Source organism: Panthera pardus, unplaced genomic scaffold (assembly GCF_024362965.1).
Source record: "Panthera pardus isolate Hobbes unplaced genomic scaffold, ASM2436296v1 HiC_scaffold_2, whole genome shotgun sequence".
Lineage (NCBI taxonomy): Eukaryota > Metazoa > Chordata > Mammalia > Carnivora > Felidae > Panthera > Panthera pardus.
Genome location: NW_026526765.1, coordinates 28,344,124 through 28,364,955, shown reverse-complemented (window position 1 = coordinate 28,364,955; position 20,832 = coordinate 28,344,124). Strand labels below are relative to the sequence as shown.

The window sequence follows — 20,832 nt, the reverse complement described above, 5'->3', positions numbered from 1 at the left end:
CTCCTGCTCAGGATTGCTTAAATGTACTCTGGGAAGTGCTTCCCTACCCCTCAGATGGAGTAGGTGACCTTGCTCTCAAGGTCACCTGTACCTTCCCAACTAAAGAACAATGACTGGTCAAATGTCTGTCTCTGCCGCTAGACTAGATTTCCATCAGGGCAGGGACTGTGTTTTTGTTCTTGTTCAAGTTCATCATGGTGTCTTTAGCACCCATCATGGTGTGCTGCTAGCAGGTGCCTAACAATCATGTCATGTCACGAGCAACTGACTACGGAGGTGACTTCTGCTCACATATTTCTGTCTCTTCCTCTCTTGCCTCAACTTACCTTAAATATGTACAGGTGGGTAATGTTGGTGGCAGAGTTTATCCCCAAGGTTGACGGGAGGTCTCTCCCAGCCCAAGTTTTCTCTCACTTCTATTAGATTAGGCAGGAGGCCTCCAGGAGAGAGGTACTTGCTTACATTAAACCAGAAACCTGAATTCAACCTGAAACTTACATCCACATAATCACTTTTCACCCAAACTTGTCTCGGGTACTGCAGCCCCATTGAGCACACTTTTCAGATGACATATTGTCATCTTGGCGTTCTTCTAGCGTGTTCCAAACTGTTTTTGAGGTTTGTTTTATCTTGGAGACACTTGACTGTTTGGATAAACAAGTTAGGTGAGACAGGTACACGGTATGATCAGCCAGCCGACACCACAGGAGCCTGAGTCTCTAAATTAAACCTAACAAACAGTAGCTTTAATGTGTCTGCTTAAATGTTTGTGTTCTACCAAGGAGAGGCATAAGCATCCACAGTTTTGGATGCTAAAACCAGGAATACCTTTTGCTTTTTTGTCTGCCTTTTTTTTCCTGGGCGGTTCATTTTTGACTTTTTTATTTGTACCCATCTGAGGAGATTTTTCTTTTGTATCTGTTGGCTGGTTTTCCTTTTCTTCTTCCATGAGCCTCTGATGAATTTCAGCAGCCACCTGGTTGTATATGAGCAATATTTTAATTAATGCAACACTTAGGAAATATGGTAACTGTTTGGATTTAGTCATCACTCAATTCCACTGAAGCCTCATTCTATTGCAAACAATCATGCCATGTATTCAATCTTTATGGAAAACACACTTTGGTGTCTGTGACAGTGTCATGGTTACGCTTTTAAAAAGCTTCCTTTTTAATCTCAGACTCTATGGATTTAGCCCCCTCCCCACTTCCCATTCTTCCAAGTTCCTGTTATCTCTTGGCCTTCAACCCAGGGCATTCTCCTGTATCAATGTTTCTCATCTTTTATTATTATTATTATTATCATCATCATCATCATCATCATCATCATCATTATTATTATTAGACTCCCCTACAGAGTTCTAAAGACAGATTTTCCTAATAGGCTCCTCCATGAAATTTTAATGTTCCAAAGTGTATCTATGTATTTATGCATACTTGTGCTTTATACATAAAATGGGTGAGAATTTCTCACCCCACCCCCCAACCAAGTTTTGGGAATGCATGTCCTATATTGATTGGGCTCCCAGACACTTGGATGCTGGGCTTCCATTCTACTCCAACACCAGCCTCATCCAGGAAGTGCTCATGAGAATGACCTGTCCTGCAGGCTAGCATCCCTTCTAGTGTCAGCTTCCTCCACTCGGGGCACACTCAGCCTCCAGCCAACTCAGCAACCCCTCCTTTCACTTGCACAGTGTCCTGCTTTGAGAGGTTAGTTGTGGGGCCACCCCAGAAGAGCCGAGGAATGGGGAGGGTGGGGTGCTGTTGGGTCCCGTCCACATCTCCTCTGAGGCTCTGTGCTTCAAGCAGCAAGAATAACTTGTCTTGGGGACATGCCTGCAGTTTCAAAGGCCGGACCTTATGAAGTGAATCCAGCTGCCCCTGGAGAGGTGAAGAGCACTTAGGGGTGTAGCCCTGAGAAAGGAGAGTGGGGAAAAAAGACTCCTGAAAGGGAGAAAGCAAACCTGCACACACCAAGGTGGCAGGAGCAACATATGGTTGAAAACCTTAAAGCCTCAATAAAGCAATTGGTGACGAAACGGGGGTCACGACAATTTATTTATTAAAGTGCTTACTGTGTCCAAACCTGACGTTATCTCTGGGGAGGACCGAGCGAGGGGCCAAGATGAGAAGGAGGAAGTTGCTTGGAGGTGAATAGAAAGATGAATAAGGCACAATCTCTCCCCTCAATGACGCTTCGTCTTGGCAAGATACACCAGCCAGTGCCTGCTCAGCCAGAATTCCTGCACACTTCCCACCCCAGGGCTTGGCGTATTACTGTCCCCAACTGTTCTCTGAATGTGAAGTGTTGCCCAATCTTCCAAATGGGCTTTAAGCAGCTTCTAGCACCTGCTGTGCTCATAGAGGATGCCAAGGAAATGCTTATTAATAGATGGAATTTCTTCTAAAATAATCATATTCCACAGAATATACCCACAGCTTCCTTAAGATCAGTGGAGCCCTGGAGAAATAGTGAAAGGTTTCAGAGAACAAGGTTTCAGTGTGTGTGTGTGTGTGTGTGTGTGTGTGTGTGTGTGTGTGGTTTTAATTAGATGCCCTTAATCCACAAAAATGGATTTCATGATATCTACTGTACTTTCAAATTCTTGGTAAAGCTGAAAGCAGACTTGTTAACATCCCCCCACTAAATTGCAAGCAATTCATTTTTGAATTTGTTTTTGCAAAGCACAGTAAGTTAGCAATTTTCTTTAAAATTGGATGTTTCTCCTTTATAAACAATCTTGTGGTGGTGGTGGTGGTGGTGATGGTGATGATGATGATGATGATGATGATGATGATAATTATCATCATCTGCATATTTTTGGTCCATTTCCCTCAAAGACCTCTGGGTCTCTTTCAAAAATTAACATAATTCACAATACAGCCAGCAATCTACCTGTAAGCCCAAAGAAACTCTAGAAATAATGTCTTGACATTGTGGGTGTTAAATATGACTTGTTTCTTTGAAATCATTGCATACCTGCTAATTAGAAGAAAGTTTTTCTGAAAATTAACATAGCACACTAAATGGGTAGCCCTTGGTAAAATTGCTATGTAGAAAAAAAGCCCGTTTTAAAGTGCTCTTATTTCAGCTGTGTTAATCTCTGCTGGTACCGTTTTCCCTGCAAGTTTGCCGAATCACGCCTGTCTCACTTGAAACTTAAAATTTGATTAAGGTCATGTAACATCAATGCCAAGAAAATCCATTAGAAACATAAAATCAGGATTCAAATATAATTATTAGGAATACTAATTAGATTAGTAATTAGCAAACTTTTCTCCTATGCTTTCTATGTGGTTTTTTAAAGTCTGCAAGGGGGGCGCCCAGGTGGCTCATTTGTTTAAGTGACCAACTTCTGCTCAGGTCATGATCTCACGGTTCGTGGGTTTGAGCCCTGTGTCCGGCTCTGTGCTCACAGTTCAGAGCCTGGAGCCTGCTTCGGATCCTGTGTCTTCCTCTCTCTGCCCCTCCCCGCTCATGCTCTGTCTTTCAAAAATGAGTAAACATTAAAAAAAATAAAGTCCATAAGAAAATTGTACAATTTTCAATAAATTTTCTAACGTCATGACTTACTATATTTACAATTTCTAAAACACTTCCGTATATATTATTTCACCGGATCTTTCAGCCATTCAAGAGCGGAAAAGTGTGTGGAATGTCTCCTATGTTACAGATAAGGAACTGAAGGCTAAGATAGGCTAGGTAATTTCTGTAAAATCACACAACCGAGAGAGGTTAACTTTGTGCTGTATAATGATCTTCGTGCTATATGATGCTCTAATAATGTAATATTTTACCAAGTCATTTTCCCTAGGCAATTCTGATGGGATTTCTAAGACTTGTAAATTACTTATGTAGCTCAATAAGAATAATAATTCTTTTTTTTTCTTGAACTCCTAGATCTGGTTTCCCACTCTCTGGTGCTTGGTCATTGTAATCTTGCAGTGATCACTATGGTCATTGCCATCATCATCAACAGTGACATCAGGATCATCGGTATAGCAGCAGACTGTGCTGAGGGCTTTAGTATCCTATTAGATGTGGGCACGATGCTAGGTGCACAGTACATACAAAGTTTTAGAACCCAGTTAAGTATTCAGAGAAACAACTAACGAGATAAAAATGACAAACAATGACATAGATAGTGAAAGCCGAATGCTTGGGGAGACAATATTGCTACAGGGACTGGAAAAGCACATGATCAGAGAAGGCAAGGCCTTCAAATAGGCAGCCAACTAGTCAGGAATCAAAGCAGGAACTAGCTCTGAAGAATTATAGAAAACATATAATTAAGCAAATAGAAGGAAGGAGGAACATATTATAGGAGAAAAAGATGACATTAGCCAAGGCATTGAAATTATTAATGCCCATGAAATATGTAGGAAGCAATATCTAGTTCATTTATGAGAGGGTTTGATGAGTTGGTACCAGCAAGATAGGGAGCTCTGAGCCTCTGGGTCAAGGGTTTAGGATTCCGTGGTGGCTACCGGAGGTCATCACACTACCCCATTTTCCTCTTTGGTCAATAACAGAAGATCATTTCTGTAGCTTATAAACACCATATGCTTTTTTTAAAAAAAATAAATCAATCCTTTTCCTTCATCTGGATCATTTTGCCCTTATAAATATAAAGTAGCTATTGAGATACTTGGGGTATCTACCATCTACCATCTTTCTATATGCTTTCTGTTTGTATTGTTTGTTTCTAAATCTTTTTCTGTTCCTTTTTTTTCTTCTGTTGGATTGAATATTTTAAATTTATTCACTTTTTTCCCCTATATTAGTTTGGAAGTAACACACACTAATTCACTTAGTGGCTACTCTATGAATAACACCTTGAATTACTGACTAAAAAATATGTAGACTTTGATAAGTTAACAATTCATGATATAATTCCTGGAGTAACCATTAGGAGAACAGTAACAGAATGCACTACTTCCAAAAAAGTCAGGGGAAAAAAGCAAGCAAGAAAAAATAAAGGACAAAAATGAGAGGATGAACAAACATATATCATGTAAACAATATTTAAAAGTATAATTTCCAAAAAAGCATTATAAAGAAGATTAACTCCTAGTAAGAAAAGGCTCAGTTCATCAGGCTTTTCTTTTTTTTAATGTTCATTTATTTTTGAGAAAGGGAGGGAGAGAGAGTGTGCACACAAGCAGGGGAGGGGCAGAGAGAGAGGGGAGACAGAGGATCCAAAGCAGGCTCTGCACTGACAGCAGGGAGTCCGATATGGGGCTTGAACTCCTGAACCATGAGATCATGACCCAAGCCAAAGTCAGATGCTTAACTGACTGAGCTGCCCAGGTGCCCCCAGGCCCAGACAGCTTCTTGAAGGCTACTAAACATTTCAAGAGGAAATATTTCCAACTTCCTTGAACTTTTCTAAAGAATAGAAAGAGAAGAAACATATCCTGCTTGATTTATGAGGCTAGTATTACCTGGATGCTAAAAGTTGACAAGGCAGAATGAGAAAGAAAGATTATAGAATTTTCTCACTCATGAACAAAGATTCAAAAATCCTAGACAAAGTATTAGGAAGCAAATCCAGCAATATGTAAGAACGATGATGCTTCATTATAATGTTGGACTTATTCCAGGGAGGCAATGTAAGTCTAATAGAAAATTGACCAATATGATATTTAACATTAATAGAAAACAGAGAAAAGAATCATATGACAATTTCAATATATGTGGAAAAAGAATTTGTTAATATATTTATGAAAACCCCTCAAAGTAAGCTATAAATGAAAAGAAATTTCCATAATCTGATAAATATTATCCTAAAAAAAATCTATGGCCAACATTTTTGTAAATTTTGACAAGCTGATTTGAAATTTTATATGGAAAGGCAAGGAGCCAAGAAGTGCCAAAATACTCTGGACAGATGACAAGGTGAGAAGATTTGCTCATTTAGATAAATAAAGGATATGACAAATAAAGGATTGACAGTTTTCAGTACAAATATGGAAAAATAGAGCAATGTGACAGAACTAATTTATGATAGAAGTTCACCTAATTTATGACGAAGATGATACTGCTATGAAATGGGGAAAGAATTTGGCATTACTTCTGAAAACTGAAGTATTATGTATAGTATTATCTACTGACATCGAAGCTAGCAAATACTCTTAGATATATATCCAATGGTTGTGTGTGCATATGCGCAGCAGTGGGCAAGTACTAGAATGTTCATAGCAGGGCTATCCATAATGGCACACACTGGAAGCCCAAATGTGTATTAGTAGCAGATCAGTTAAATAAACTGGGATAAGTTTATATAATGAAACAATATACAGCAACAAAAATGAATGGACTACAGCTACACTCAATAACATAGAATGAATCTCATAAATAATGTTGAGCAAAAGGAAACACAGAGACAAAAAGTAGGAGTCCATGTATGTAAAGTTCAAAAGCAAGGTAAGCTAAATTCTTCTGTTAAGAAATACAGACTCGGGAGATAAAACTGTTATGAAAATCAAGGCAATGGCTAGCAAAAAGGGAGATAGGGCTTCTGTGTTGTAGGGATCAAGGGGGTTAGGCCTGGGAAGGGGCACAAGAAGGACTTGGTAGGTGCCGACCTTTCCCACTTCTACTGTGTGGAGGTTCCACCAGTGTGTACTTCAGGTGCGTTCATCAAGCTGTGCAGTTTTAGGTTGTGCACTTTGTCAAAACTCACATTAAATTTTTTTATAGAAGAAGCAAGATAATGACAGGAATCTACAATCACTTTTGAGAGGAGAAACGAAAGAAGGAACAAAAGGAAGAGGGGGAGAACGGAAAGGAGGCAATGAGGCTGCTGTGAGATAGACCAGAGAAAAGAACCCTCGAGGCAGAGTGGCCAGGAAGGGACTCGGAAAATGCGAGTTGACTCCTGGCTCTGAGACCCTGGGGCAAGCTCCTCTTCTAACTCTTCCACAAAATCTTTTGGAAGGTTGACACTGCCTCTTGTTTGGATGGGATATTTCAAGAAAACTCAAAGAAAGCTTGGCCCAGAATGAGAACAGAACCACACTGGGCACCCAGGCCTGGAGGATGAAGGAACAGGGGCCATCCAAGTTAAACTCTGTGTGTACCTTCTTTACAGGGTGAAGCTTCTACTTACATTAAAGTTCTCTGGACACTTTTCCCTTCTCTTCTGATTTGGTACAGGCCCCCTGCAGGCAACGACTATTATCCCTTTGCCTCCCAGTGAAGCTGGAAAGGACTGGAACTTTGAACTCCTACAGTTCTAGGTTCAAATCTCCTCTTAGACACTTACCTGTTAAGTGACCTTAGCAAAATTCTTTAACCTTTCTGGATCCCCATTTTTCCATGATAAAGAGGATAATACCCCATAGGTAACTTATGTTAACCAGAGGCCTATAGGCCAAATGTGTGTATTGCCTGGCTCTGTAAAGTTTTGCAAACTTGATTATTTCTAACATGTTTAAATGAGTAGGCTTCACATACAAAATTTGAATTTCTGGCTTTTCTTGAAAAATTGGAAGATCTGTCCATACTGGGCCTCATCCTTAAATGGCAAAGTTGGTTAGGGTGGAGTAGCACACTCTTCTTTAGGAGTACAATTTCCACTTGGCCACAGTCCTACCCCTCCCTATTGCATTATATTTGATATATGTCGTTGACTTTTCCTGATTGGCCCTTTGGCCTCTGTACTTGGAACGTTGGCCCAGCACAGAAAATAAACTACATATTGGTTTACTCCATTCTTGATCATATATATTTGCTGACTGAATCGTTTCAATTCTTATTTCTTTCAGAAAACAAAGCAAAACAGTTCCTGAAGGTATAAAGTTATACAACATTGTGTAAATTTTCTACTCAGAGCATACTAGGAATATTGGTACTTAGTGAATGGATTTTGCTGAAAAGGTAGTAACAAGCACTGCTTACCATGTGAGATATTGCTAAAGAAGCTTGCTGCCAGGTGTCCATTAGCAACTTCTCATCTGCCTCAAAGTTCGACTCAACATTTTCCAGTGAGTAATCAATCTTGCCCTTCAGTATGGTTTTTGTTTTTGTTTTGGACGTAGCTGAATCCGGGGAAACGGATATTCGAGGAATTAGAGGAATTCTTTGAAAAACAAGCAAACCAAAAGGAAACATAAATGTTTTATTTAACAGAATTCTCTCTTTATGACCATGTTATTTTGGAAATCTTGTTGTCTTGCTTTAATCTCAATTTTCAAAGTCATGATGGAAGAACTCTTCAAATGAAGACTATAAAAGACTATATTCACATTTTAATAGTCTTATTAACAAGAGGAAACCAGAAACAAATAGTAACAAAACATAATTTTTACGGTTATTCTCAGTAATCATGAGGAGGGAAATTAAACAATGGCAATTATGAAGAAGTGCAATTTTGAAATTTAGCCAGGGCATAAACTTCTAACAAGGAACAAATCAGTCATGGAAAAGCAAGCCAAATAAAACTGGGCATCACTCCTTCAAGATGACTAGTATCATTTGGCTTCCTGAAGTGGAAAATTAAAAATCAGGATATGAAAGATGTGAGGTCTGCAAGGGGGAATCCCATGGAGGCAACAAGGTTTTGATAGTGGGTGGGACAGACATCCAACAAACCTCCCTAGTTTAGAGTAGGGATAAATGATGGCCTCTCTTTGATTTGTAAAATGCTTTGGGAACACGAAGTTAAGCTCTCCCTTCTTTCAGCCGTACTGTTGCCCCTTTGTAGAAATTTTAGAGCTGCCGCTGGGAACATTCTCTCCCCGAAGGACTCCCAAATCTCAAAGGCTAAGAGAAGCAGGTAGAGATCCCCAAAGCAGAATGCTTATTATGACTGGGATCCACCCTGGTGATACAAAGTGCAAAGAGCCCTCAGCTTGGGCACAGAATGGGGGTGGGGAGAGAAGCTCCAGCTCTGACTTTGCTGAAACCTGAGGAGTCAGGAGCAATAATAGGAGCAAGCATTTGGTTTGGCAGACTCAAACTGCTGGGGAATAGATTGTTGATCCAGAAGGCTGATTGGGAACTCCACCAAACAATTAGCTTGGTCTAGTTTTGAAGCATTAGATGTGGTTTCTTGAACTTGGCTCTTTGATTCTTATAGTACTTGGAGGGGGTGTGCGAAGGTGCTTCAATGCCGCATACATCTACCCACAGGACAATTTACATTTTAACAATCAAGTAATGCTAAATCTGTCACTGAAACACTGAAATTCATGTGTCTAACAAGTTAAGGTAAAATTTGTGTGATCATCTCTAAATGTTTAATATAGTCCAACAAGCATTTCCTAACACCGTGCTTTGGAGGACAGCAGTGGTGGCATATCATTTAGAAATAAAATTTGGGGTTAGAATTCATTTACTGGAAAAAATTCTGGCCTAGCTATAGTTCTGTCACTATCAATAGATACAAACTGGGGCTCCTTTCTGAAGTTCCTTCCCTTGAATAATACAAACATAAGACTACTACTATTACTGTTGTTACTAATTCTTAGCAACTGCTAATTATTAGTTATTCATCAATTATTATTTACTATTATGTTGTTGTTGTTACAGGAATAAAATAGACAGCTATGTGAAAATGCTTGTCAGTGTGCTTGCTTCCCTTATATATGTTAAAGAGACTGTAGCTGATTGGTTGATTGGTTGATACATTGATCGAGAGTTTTAGTAGATACTCAAAGCAGTGATTTGAGGTTGAGATTGGTGCACAGTTGTTTTGCAGAAAATAAGAACGGCCTGTTCTTTTGCCTGTTTTATTCTGCTAACCAACTTTAATAGCTTCCCCAATATGCCTAACTTGCTATTTTGTGCTAAGAACAGAATGCACTGCTACCGTAGACATTGGAACTTGGCCTCTTTAAATGGCTCTGATGGTTCATATTGCCTGTGGAATTTTTTATTATTGGCTTTTCAAAGTTCTCTTTCAGCAGCTTGCTGAGTTACACATTTCTCTTGTATTTGTACCAAGAAGTAGGTACAAACTTTCCTTCTTGTATTTTCCTGCTTACACGTGGGCATGATTGGGACATGGTGGGATTAGATGGAGGAAATCTAGAGAGAAGAAATGGGTCTCAGATCTTATGTATAACCATATTGTGTTCAGGTCATCTCAAATCCTTCTTGGTACATGGGATGATAAAACAAAGCAAGGACATGCAACACTTATCATTAAAATAGTGCATGTAAGTTATTGTTATAACATTCAATAATGATAGTCACCACTTATTGAGATTATTGAGACTAGATCTCAAGTCTTCTGATTCCCTAACGTGGTCCTCAGTGCTTTGAAGATTTCATTTTCTGTAATGTTCACAACAGCCTTACTTTATAGATAAGGAAACCAAGGCTTAAGAGAGTTGGGGTGACTTTTCCCCCAAAATAAATTGTTTTAATTTACTCACATACACCTAGTAAGTAACAGACCCAGGACTGAAACCAGATCTGTCTTCAAAACATATTCACTATACCATATTTAATCTGTGCGACATGTACCTGCATTGACTTGAGAAAGCTTATAAAGTACACATAGTACTTTCCAGCTACAATACATATCATATCTTTGGAGATCTAAATTTAATGTTCAGCATGTGTATTATTCTTAAAATCTAACTTCTTTTTTTTCCCCTCTTCGTATTTATTGATTCTTATTTTCTCATGACCTCCTTATGGGTCATGAGAAAATATTACTTTAATTCTTAATGCTATTTTATTAGCTTATTTTAATTAATCATTTAATTTTAAGGATTTTTAATTTTATTTTTGTTACCTTAATTTATTTCAATTCTTACCTTTTGCATATTTAACGTTTTATAGTTGAGACCCTATGAGCAATCATAGGAATTGCTACCACTCCCACTCCCTATTTCTTTAAAACATTTTTTCTATTGCTCATAGCTTCTCTGGGTTTGGGACCTTGCCCTTCCCCTGCCCCCACCCACGGGGTCTATAAAAGCAATGATTTACAAACTTTTGTATTGCATGGGAGTGTTTGAAAATATAATTCTTTATTCTCTTGCTCTGGCAGGAATCTGATGTTAGACTATTGACAAGTCTTTCAGTCTCATGAAGTCATGATCACATATGACTGAACCTTCACTGTTTCTCAATTATGTTTACCTGTAAAAGAAGACTCATAACCTCTTCCATTTTCATTTACATGTAACACACACAGACACACACACACAAACACACACACACACACACACACACACACACACACACACACACACAGTGCTTGTAACCTTTCATAAAAGTGGTAGAGATTCATGATTCCTTATTGAAAACCCTTGGACCAAAAGTTTTCCAGAATTGAAAATTTATATATACTATCCCCAGCAGACTCCATTGGAAGCACTTCATAATAAAATGCACTATACTTCTGCAGCAAAGTGAGTAAATGGTCACCATAATTTAGATAATAATGCATATCAGTAGTCTTAAGTTGAAGTTAGAAAATTTTTCATTTCTTAGAGCTTTTTTGGATTTTTGATGTGCAGATACAGAAGTGTGTGTGTGTGTGTGTGTGTGTGTGTGTTTTAGTGTTTATTTATTTTTGAGAGAGACAGAGACAGAGTGTGACAGGGGAGGGGCAGAGAGAAAGGGAGACAGAATCCGGAACAGGCTCCAGGCTCTGAGCTGTCAGCACAGAGCCCGATGCGGGGCTTGAACCCACAAATCGTGAGATCATGACCTGAGCCGAAGTCAGATGCTTAACCAACTGAGCCACCCAGGCACCCAGGAGTGTGGTTTTTATTAGCAGTATTCAACTTAAAATCACAAATTTTTAATTCAAACCAAGTATAGTGGAACACGATAGCCTGCCTTACCTGTGTTGGCTTTCTGAAATGTCTCTACCATCCACTTGGACCAATGGGACTCGAGTAAATCTCTTATTGTCGTCGATTGGGATTTTGCCTTCCATTCCCCTGTAATAATCTTGAAGGAATCTCTTTGTATCTTCGAAACGGTTCAATTCTGCCTTTAATAGCAAAATGACTGTCAATACCCAAGAATGAGCAAGCTGATCTGTACATATTTCCTATCTAAGTTCTGTAAGCACTATTTTAAAATATTTAAGTTGAAATCAATTTTCTGGAAATTAAGAAAGAGAATTAGCTATAAGTGTATATCTAAAATTTCATAAAAATTAAAGATAACTGGTGACTTTGTGCTCTCTGTACTCATTGAGTATAATTCCACTTAAGAAGATGGCATTTCTATGCCTCTTGATATTGTGACAAAAGATTACAGTATGTATGATGCCTGAAGTAGTGTATATTATGCATTATTTTGACATTAAGAATTCCTGTGTCCTGTATATTCAACCAACCGATACATTAACAAATACGTGAATGTCTTCTACCAGAGGTAACAAATTAGTTGATTTGAGAGATGCCAAAAATAGGATAAATACATACACAGATGCAGATACAAAAACAAAAAATTGAAGTACAAAATAAGAGACTAGGTTTTGGTCCTCTAGGACAATGAAACATAGTTGTGGAGAAATGACATGGGAAGGCAAAGTGGTAACGGACAGTTCTCTCTTCACAGTTTCTGTTCTTGCTCAATAGGTGTAGAATATGAGATCATTCCTCCAGGCTCACAGCAAAACCCATCTGTTGACTTTGCCAGTACTGCCTTGAGCAAAATGGAGAACACAGAGGAGTTGGTGATAAGTCGAGCATCAGTTATTCACAAGGGACTCCCGGCCAGCCAAGCCATTTCCCTTTGCAGTAATGAGTAAATGCATGTATAGTGAGTGCCAAACACACAAATGTAGACCATGAGTTTTTCAGCCCATTCTCCCATTAGGTCTCAGAGCAGTTGGCATGTTCACACTGCTTTTTGGTAGTATAAACATGACATCCAGACTTTGCTTTGATTAGTAGGGCTACTTAAACCAGTACCTGAGGGCCTAAAGATTGAAGCTCTTCTGCAGAAGTATTCCATGATACATAGTTAATTATAGAAAGCATCTTTTCCAAAAAGAACAAAACTGACATAGTGTTCAAAGCCCTTAGCTGAACCTAACCCAAGGATACTCATGAATATTTGTCAAGCAATTAATGTTGCCATTTATTTCTTAAAACATTAAGACATAGTCTTGTACTGACTGCCACATTCACAGTTTAGAATAAATAAAGGCTTTCACACTGTAGTCTACAACAGAAGACAAAACCAGTTTCAATAGATTTGTTTTTGATACAAAAAAGGGTAAGCCAAAGTGCTCCTGAAAGGTGTCTTGCACATTATTAAACTTTTCCAGGCAAATGACTGAAACAGGAAGATGTTCACTTGGTTAAACTGAGTCTATATTATAAAACAAAATTGCCATTCATATATTGTTTTAAATTATCGAGCATGTTTTAAATATTTGGATTTTAAATATAAATGTACATTGAACTTTTCGAACTAGTATTTTGAAATTATTAAGAAAACTAAATATTTTTCTTTTCTTGGATAGCAACCAAATTAAGTTTTAAAATATTCATATATGGACAAATCTCACAGTGTGATAATAAGTGTTTGCATTTGTCGTGCTGAGACACAGGATCCTAGTTTTGAAGAGAATGTTAGAAAATCATCTAGCACAGCATTTTCTAAAATTTATTGTGTAGAAAACTTGTCCTGTAGGCTGTTAATGAGTACCCTGCCGGAGATAAAAACAAACAAAAACTTTACAATGTTGAATAGTTTCAGAAATGCTGGGTTGACTTATCAAAAAGTTTCTTTACAGCAGGCCATCATGGTGTCCTAATATGTCAATATACTTGTCCATCTCCCAGGGGAGAGGGAAGGGTAGAGTATTTTGTACTTCCCAATCTCATTTGATTGCTGAGTCCTTTTTCTGTGAACCATTGCATAAAACTAGTGTTCCATGGAACCCACTTTGGGAAATGCTCATCTAGCTGTTTGTTACTCAGTACTGCAGGCCCTTGAAGACTTCACAAGGATTCTTTCCCCTAGCCCTCCATAAACATGTGCAAACTTCTGCTTATGAGTTTCCTTGTCCAGCAGCTCGGTTGCTTCCAAAGTCTGTTATTTGACAGACAGTTCTAATCGTTAGGTTCTTTCTTCATTTATCAAACTGACATCCACTTCCTGAGAATTCCATCTTTGGTTTTTATAAGAATCCTATTGATCCAGTGCAGAATGAGTTTCCTTGCTATTCCATGTGGCAGGCCTTCAACTATCTGAGCAGTGTTGATGATACAACGGTGATTAGGAGCACTGGTTTGGGAGTTAGGCTTCTTCAGTCCCAATCCCTGCTCTCTCACTTACTGATTGTGTGCCATCGGGCAAATCATTCCACTTATGTCTGCCTCAGTTTCCTCATCTGTCAAATGAGGATTATAACAGAAGCTACAGCATAGGGTTGTTGGGAAGGTTTCACGTAACCTATGTGAAAGTCCATAGAGCAGTGCTTGGCACGTATGGAGGAAAGAGTAAGGAATTAATAAATAGCAGCTTTTATTTAGTGTCCTTTCCTTTATCTTCTTTCCTCCTAGTTCGCTTTAGAAGTGGATTCGGCTTCTCAGAACGAGATCCTTAAATCTAGGTATTGCTGAGAGGTAAGTCATGCCATTCCCACAAGAGGCAGTACTGCTGGGACTAATGAGAAATGATTCACAAAGATTCTCTATTTGCTTTGCCACTGAATTTCAGTGATTTCCGCCACAAGCTTCTGATGCACCGTTCTAATAGCCAGTCTCTGCTTGACTAAACTGGTGCTTAAGGAATGCTACCTGAGGTGGCATAGGCTGCCTGGGTGGATCAGGCTGCTTAGGTGGCTCATTGTAATCCTTTATACAACCCATGCCTGGATCCCAGAGCTTATAGTCAGTGAGGCTGCTCCTGCATCTCAGGTTTCTGCTGACTTTTCAGGCCTCCTGTGGTCCAAGCTGCCCATGCATCATGGGCTTGTCCCTCTGAAGGTTGGAAGTATCAGCATTCGCAGTCATTAGTTGAATGAGCATTTATTAAACACCTACTGTGTGCTAGCTCAGACTGTCAGCTAAATATTCTCCTCTCCTATAATATCTTCTCATGTAAGTCAGTCAGTTGAAGACTAAAAATGTATCCTTTTCCATTCTCTACTGTCACTGCTATTCTCTTAGGAAACAGTACTTAGGTAGACACAACTTGACCAAGACAACCTTCCTATGCCCCTCAGCTTGGCTAGACTGTACAGTCTTCTTCCTAAGTCTTGACTCCTGACATCCCTTTTCTTATTTACTCTAGAAAACTTATTGTAAATCTTTGCTCTGTCCATTTGAGGTATAAATCTTTTCAAAAGCTTCTTGCCAGTTTTAGAACTTAAAACTGTCTTTACTAAGTATCTGGGCACCATCCCTTTGAAATGTTAGGCATCAAGGAAGATAGCGCCTCTCTCCGCCAGTTTGTCTGGGAGTGGAGGAGCCTTGTTCCCAGTGGTAAAGGTACCTTCTGTAGCGAAGGTAGGAGAAAGCTTACTTTTCCTTTAGGCAAGGCCAATCAGCAAGTACAGATGGTTTCTGTACTAAGGACTACACTCCAGCTCTCCAACTCTCTCTAGCTCTTCCTCTTGGCAATGCTGGGTATCCAGACTTGGTGTGTGCTCTCTCCTATCGTTGACAATAGTCTTGGAAAAAGAGCAAAGCCTAACTTCTTGTCTGGTGCAATATTTTTATTTAACAGGCTGCAAATATAAGTTAATGAGGTTGTTCTGGTGAATGGTATTTTTTTCTTTTTTTCAATCCTGACATAAAACTTTTTTCTGGAATCGAATGCCTGCTGACGTTGACTTAGCCCATGCTCTCTGGCAGGGCTGCTTTCCTGGGCTTCTGCTGGCCACTCTGGGTGTCCACAGAGGCTGACAAGGTAACAACCAGTATAGACACTACCTCTCCTGCCACTCTCCACTGTTCTAAGCTGGTCAGTGGTTGCTTTGGATGCTCCCAGTTCTGGTGCTTGTTTGGCCCAGGGCCCAAATGATTTATTTCAGCTAACTTCTTCGGCAAGTTGGAGCTCAGGCCAGGCAGAGTGCTGTGAGTAAAGTGAGCCTGAATGGGCCCCTCATGCTTCCAAAGGAACTGTAAAGGAAGGGACAGGACATAGCTGGGGAGGCGAGAGTCTGTGTCGTTGACAGCCGCTCTTACCTGCATCAGTGAGAAGAAATGGTTCATCGTGATTCCGATGGTGTCCTGCAACCAGCTCTCGTTAATGATATCCTGACGCTCCTGTTCTGCCTCTTCCTTCCGGGCATCACAGATGTCCCACAGGCGGTCTCGTAAATCCTGAGCAGAAAGAGACATCGCTGTTATGCTTTAGAATCACGGCTCAAATAACCTCAGTGTAATAAAACTGGAATCCTTTGCCTGTCTTAAAAATATCTCCAAAGAAGATTGGACCTAATGCACTCATGTATTTTATTTCTTCATTCAACAACTTTTTATTTGGCTTCTACCCTATGCCAGGCCTTTCCTTTGTAAGACCAGCTCACCAAATCATATGCCCACATCTAGCACAAACCCACTACAATTCACTTTATTCACGGGTGGCTATGTGTTATGTAGTATTCTAATCCTTTCACAGGAAATTTTCTTAGTTGAAAAAGTCCTTTCAGGGAATTTGGGGGGAAATGACGAATTGTCGGTGGAAGAAATATGCAGCCATATTTAAACCAAGGGCACGGGCTCATTCGTTAATCATGAGTGCGGCATGTCATTCATCAAGAACTGCTGTCTGAGCTTAATAGGATTGTTCAAATCTAAGCTTTTCACTAAAGAGCTAGCAGTAAAATAAATAAATAAATAAATAAATAAATAAATAAATAAATAAATAAAAAAAATTTAAAAAAATCTTTGCAAGATCCCGGGTCTGCCATTGATGTAAAAAAACTAACACTATTTACTATGCACTGAGGTCTTTCTACGTGTGTTAGAGTGTCAGAATATGCCACTGTACTTATACCAACTCATTTAATGCCTCGCAACAATCTGAGGTACTCTTATTATCTTCATTTTGCAGATGAGTCACAGAGAGGTTATTTTCCTAATGTCACACAGTGAGTAAGTGGTAGATCCAAGAAATGAGCCTGTGGTGCTGGGTAATACACACCTGTATTTCAGGTCTCAGTTACTTTGTCTGAAACTTACTTTTTGGATGTGCAATACAGAATAAATTAGTTTATGTATATAAAGCACTTAGCATAGTATTTAGCATACAATAATTCCTCAGTTAATAAAAACTAATATAATCTTATAAGAATATAATATTCATAGCAATAAAATCTGTTTAATAAAATATACCATTAATGAAATATGTACAATTAAAATGTGACAGTTTTCATACTAATAATTTATTGAACATTAGTCTGTGTTGGGCGTTGTGTTAAGTGCTTCACATTGATTACTCTGCTAATCCCAACAATAACCAGGAAGTAAATTCCGGTGAGTAAATGGATGCCCAGAGAGGTTAAGTCAGTTGGCTCTGGCTTCAATGTGGCAGAGTCAGGAATCTTAATGCAATCGGTTTGATTCCAGTGCCCCCAATAGGTTTTATTTCTGTGATACTATGTCACTGAAACAATTAACATATTGGTTTGTTACCTCCAGGGAACTACATATAAAATGAAAATATCACAGCCATTTTTGAAGCCATATTCTAAGTATTAGAACAATGCACCATTATCTTAGAGCTGATCTTGGTATCTCCATGGTCTTTCCACAGATACTCTGTCAGACATTCAGTGAGTACAGGCTTGTGTCTACCAAGCATTTGTACATTTATGAGAGCTAGAAGAGTTCCCTTTTTCTCCTGCCTCACTGTGAAGACTTGGCAAGTACTAGCGTCTGTGTGGCTCAGATTTCTGATGGCAGAGTGAGGACAATGCAGTAGGAGAACCTCTCCAATAACTTCTCAGAATTGGAATGGAACAAGCCAAGAACAAAGACATTTACCAAGCATAGAGATGGTCTGGGCTACCCAGAGGCATGGCTGGTTTTCACGTGTTGTTTGGAAAGAATTAGGGAATTATTAAATATCCCTTAATAATCATAGGTGTGTTGTATTTAAGAAAAACTCATGGCTATTAATTGTGAAGGTTATGCAGACAAAAATCATTAAAAATGAACACTTTTACAAAGTTGTTATGAATTTGACTCTGATACGCCTTGGCGATGGCCAACTTTTGTTGAATTTAATGGGAGTTCTTTGTACTTCTTGCATTTTGATGTCTGTGTCCTTCCTCAGATTAGGTAAGTTTTCAGCTATAATTTGCTCAAATAAACCTTCTGCCCATTTTTCTCTCTTCATCTTCTGGGACTCTTATACGAGTGTTATTCTGTTTTAAGAAGTCACTGAGTTCCCTAAGTCTACCTTTCTTTTCAGCTTCATTATTTTCCATAATTTTATCCTCTCTATCACTAAGTTGTTCCTCTCTTTGTCCATCCTCAGTCTTGGCATCCATCCATTCACGTTTCCATCTCAGTTATAGCATTTTTAATTTGGGCCCAACTAGATTTTAACTCTTTTATCTCTGAAGAAAGGGATTCTCTAGCGTCTTCCATGCTTTTTTTTCAAGCCCAGATAGAATTCTTATAATTGTTGTTTTAAATTCTAGTTCAGACGCCTTACTTGTATCTGTATTGATTAAATCTCTGGCTGTCATTTCTTCCTGTTCTTTCTTTTGGGGTGAATTCCTCTGTCTTGTCATTTCGGAGGAAAAAATAATAGAAACTAATAAATTACAAAAATAAAGGAAACCAGGTCCTTTGGTCGGTTTTGGTTATGTTTTAGTCTGCTGGTTAAGAGAAGCTGCCATGTTCTCTCCTTCGAATTCTGCAGCTTATTCTCTTAATCCTCAGATTGATATCCTAGGTGTTCGAAATGATTTGATGTTGATCTGGCTGTGTTCGAGGGCTGAGACAACCCCAGGGTTCCCCTACTATGCCATCCTAGCTCCTCCTCCTTTTACAAAAGTTGTTAAAGGTTTTTGTTGGGTCAAAAGACCAAATTCAACTTATATGGTGCTTATTAGAGTCTCACATAAAACAAAATGACACAAAAAGGTGCAAAGTCAAAACTTAGATGAGACAAATACAAATAAGAAATGAAACAAGGTTCACAGGATTGTTATCGGATACAGTAGAATTCAGTACAAAAGTAGTTGTTTGGGGGCAACGATGGTTATTTTACACTATAGAGAGTGTAGGAGACCATGAAGAGGTAAGTTATCATGTTTCTTCACATCAAATATCACTATGTCAGAGAAACCGTTTAATGAACGGTTCATGGTCTGGGGAGTCTGGCAGCGTGGGTTCAGATTCCAGCTGTGAGGCTTACTATCTCTTTACCATATTTCTTCATCCATAAAATGTGACTATTACTAGTTCCCACCCCAGAGGGTTGTCCTGAGGGTGAAACAAGACAGTGCCAGCACATATACATGTTCAGTTTACTGATTACTGGTGCTACATTAAATCCTATAGAGCAAAAGATATAGCAAGGAAAATGGATAGAAACGTAACCATGACAGGGGTTTTTAACCCACTTTCATTAGTTTTTGCAAGATTATGTAGGTACAAAAATGTTAAAAAAAAAAAAAAGAATACAGTAATTGTTTCAATCAGAATACTTATGATGCTTTAAAAAAATGAAAGTAATATAAGGGCCCATCCTAAACCTGATTTAGGACATAGGGTCTGAAGCAAAGGCGGGATTATTTGTTTAAACTTTACAAGTTTCTCTACAATATACTACTGCTAAGAATCCACTGCTAAAAAGCATTCTAATGACATTAACAATGATAACTGGGCCAAAACTTTGAGTCTTCTAAATAGAGACTATATGTTGTTTTCTAGTGCCCATGAAATATAAACAGAAATTTTTCACATTTCAGACAACTGAAAAATTATGATAAATTTGAAATATTTTTAAAATTAATTAAAATCAAAATTCTATAAAATTAATTAAAATCAAAATTCTAAATACCTAAGTCTCTGATCACAATGCAACAGAATTGAAGCAGGGGACAAAGTTTAAAGTAATAACAACATTTGTCACCTGGAAATGAAACAAAGCATTTTTAAGAATAATTATGTGGCCAATGAAAATATCAATACTGCAATTAGACAATATTTGGTAATTAATTATATTTGAAAATACGTAGTTAAAAACTGTGGGGTCTATCCAAAGCCCTACTAAAGGGAAAGTTTTTTTTTTTCCTTCCTTGACTATTTTTATCAAAATCTTCTCTACTTTATTGCTTGAATTGATATTTTAAGTTTAATATTTAAAAATTTTTTTTTTAACTTTTATTTATTTTTGAGACAGAGAGAGACAGAGCATGAACTGGGGAGGAGCAGAGAGAGAGGGAGACACAGAATCTGAAACAGGTTCCAGGCTCTGAGCTGTCAGCACAGAGCCCAACACAGGGCTGGAACTCACGGACCGTGAGATCATGACCTGAGCTGGTCGGACGCCCAACCGATCGAGCCACCCAGGTGCCCCAAAGTTTAATATTTTTAAATCTCCTATATTGTCAATTTCAGGTTTATTCTTATTAATTCCTTTCTTTTTCTCAGGTTTACTTTCTAGCTTATTTTTGAAGTTATATTCATTTCTATTATTTCATGTCTAATAGTAAGTCAAGAAAAAAAAAGGGGGGGCATATCCACCATACAAAACCAAATCAATAGATAACCACATACTTAGAAATCCACATATACATAAATGTATCATATACAACTGTGTGTGATATATTTGAGAGTCTTATCAGACCAATTGATTAACTTTTTGAAAAAGATAAAATGAGATCCATATTCAAATAATATATAATTTAAATATTTAAAAGTAAAACATAAA

The 20,832-nt window shown here is 38.4% G+C and overlaps 1 protein-coding gene across 1 annotated transcript in view; it reads right to left on the bottom strand.

Moving 5' to 3' along the window:
* Positions 1-20,832, bottom strand: part of SPEF2 (sperm flagellar 2) — a 184,227-nt gene that overhangs the window by 57,469 nt on the left and 105,926 nt on the right. Inside the window, exons 24-27 of the mRNA XM_019450660.2 lie at positions 16,125-16,262; positions 11,811-11,962; positions 7,906-8,086; positions 829-976 (exon numbers count right to left, since the gene is read on the bottom strand). Of these exons, the coding sequence (XP_019306205.2) occupies positions 829-976; positions 7,906-8,086; positions 11,811-11,962; positions 16,125-16,262 (619 nt within the window). The remainder of the gene's footprint in view (positions 1-828; positions 977-7,905; positions 8,087-11,810; positions 11,963-16,124; positions 16,263-20,832) is intronic.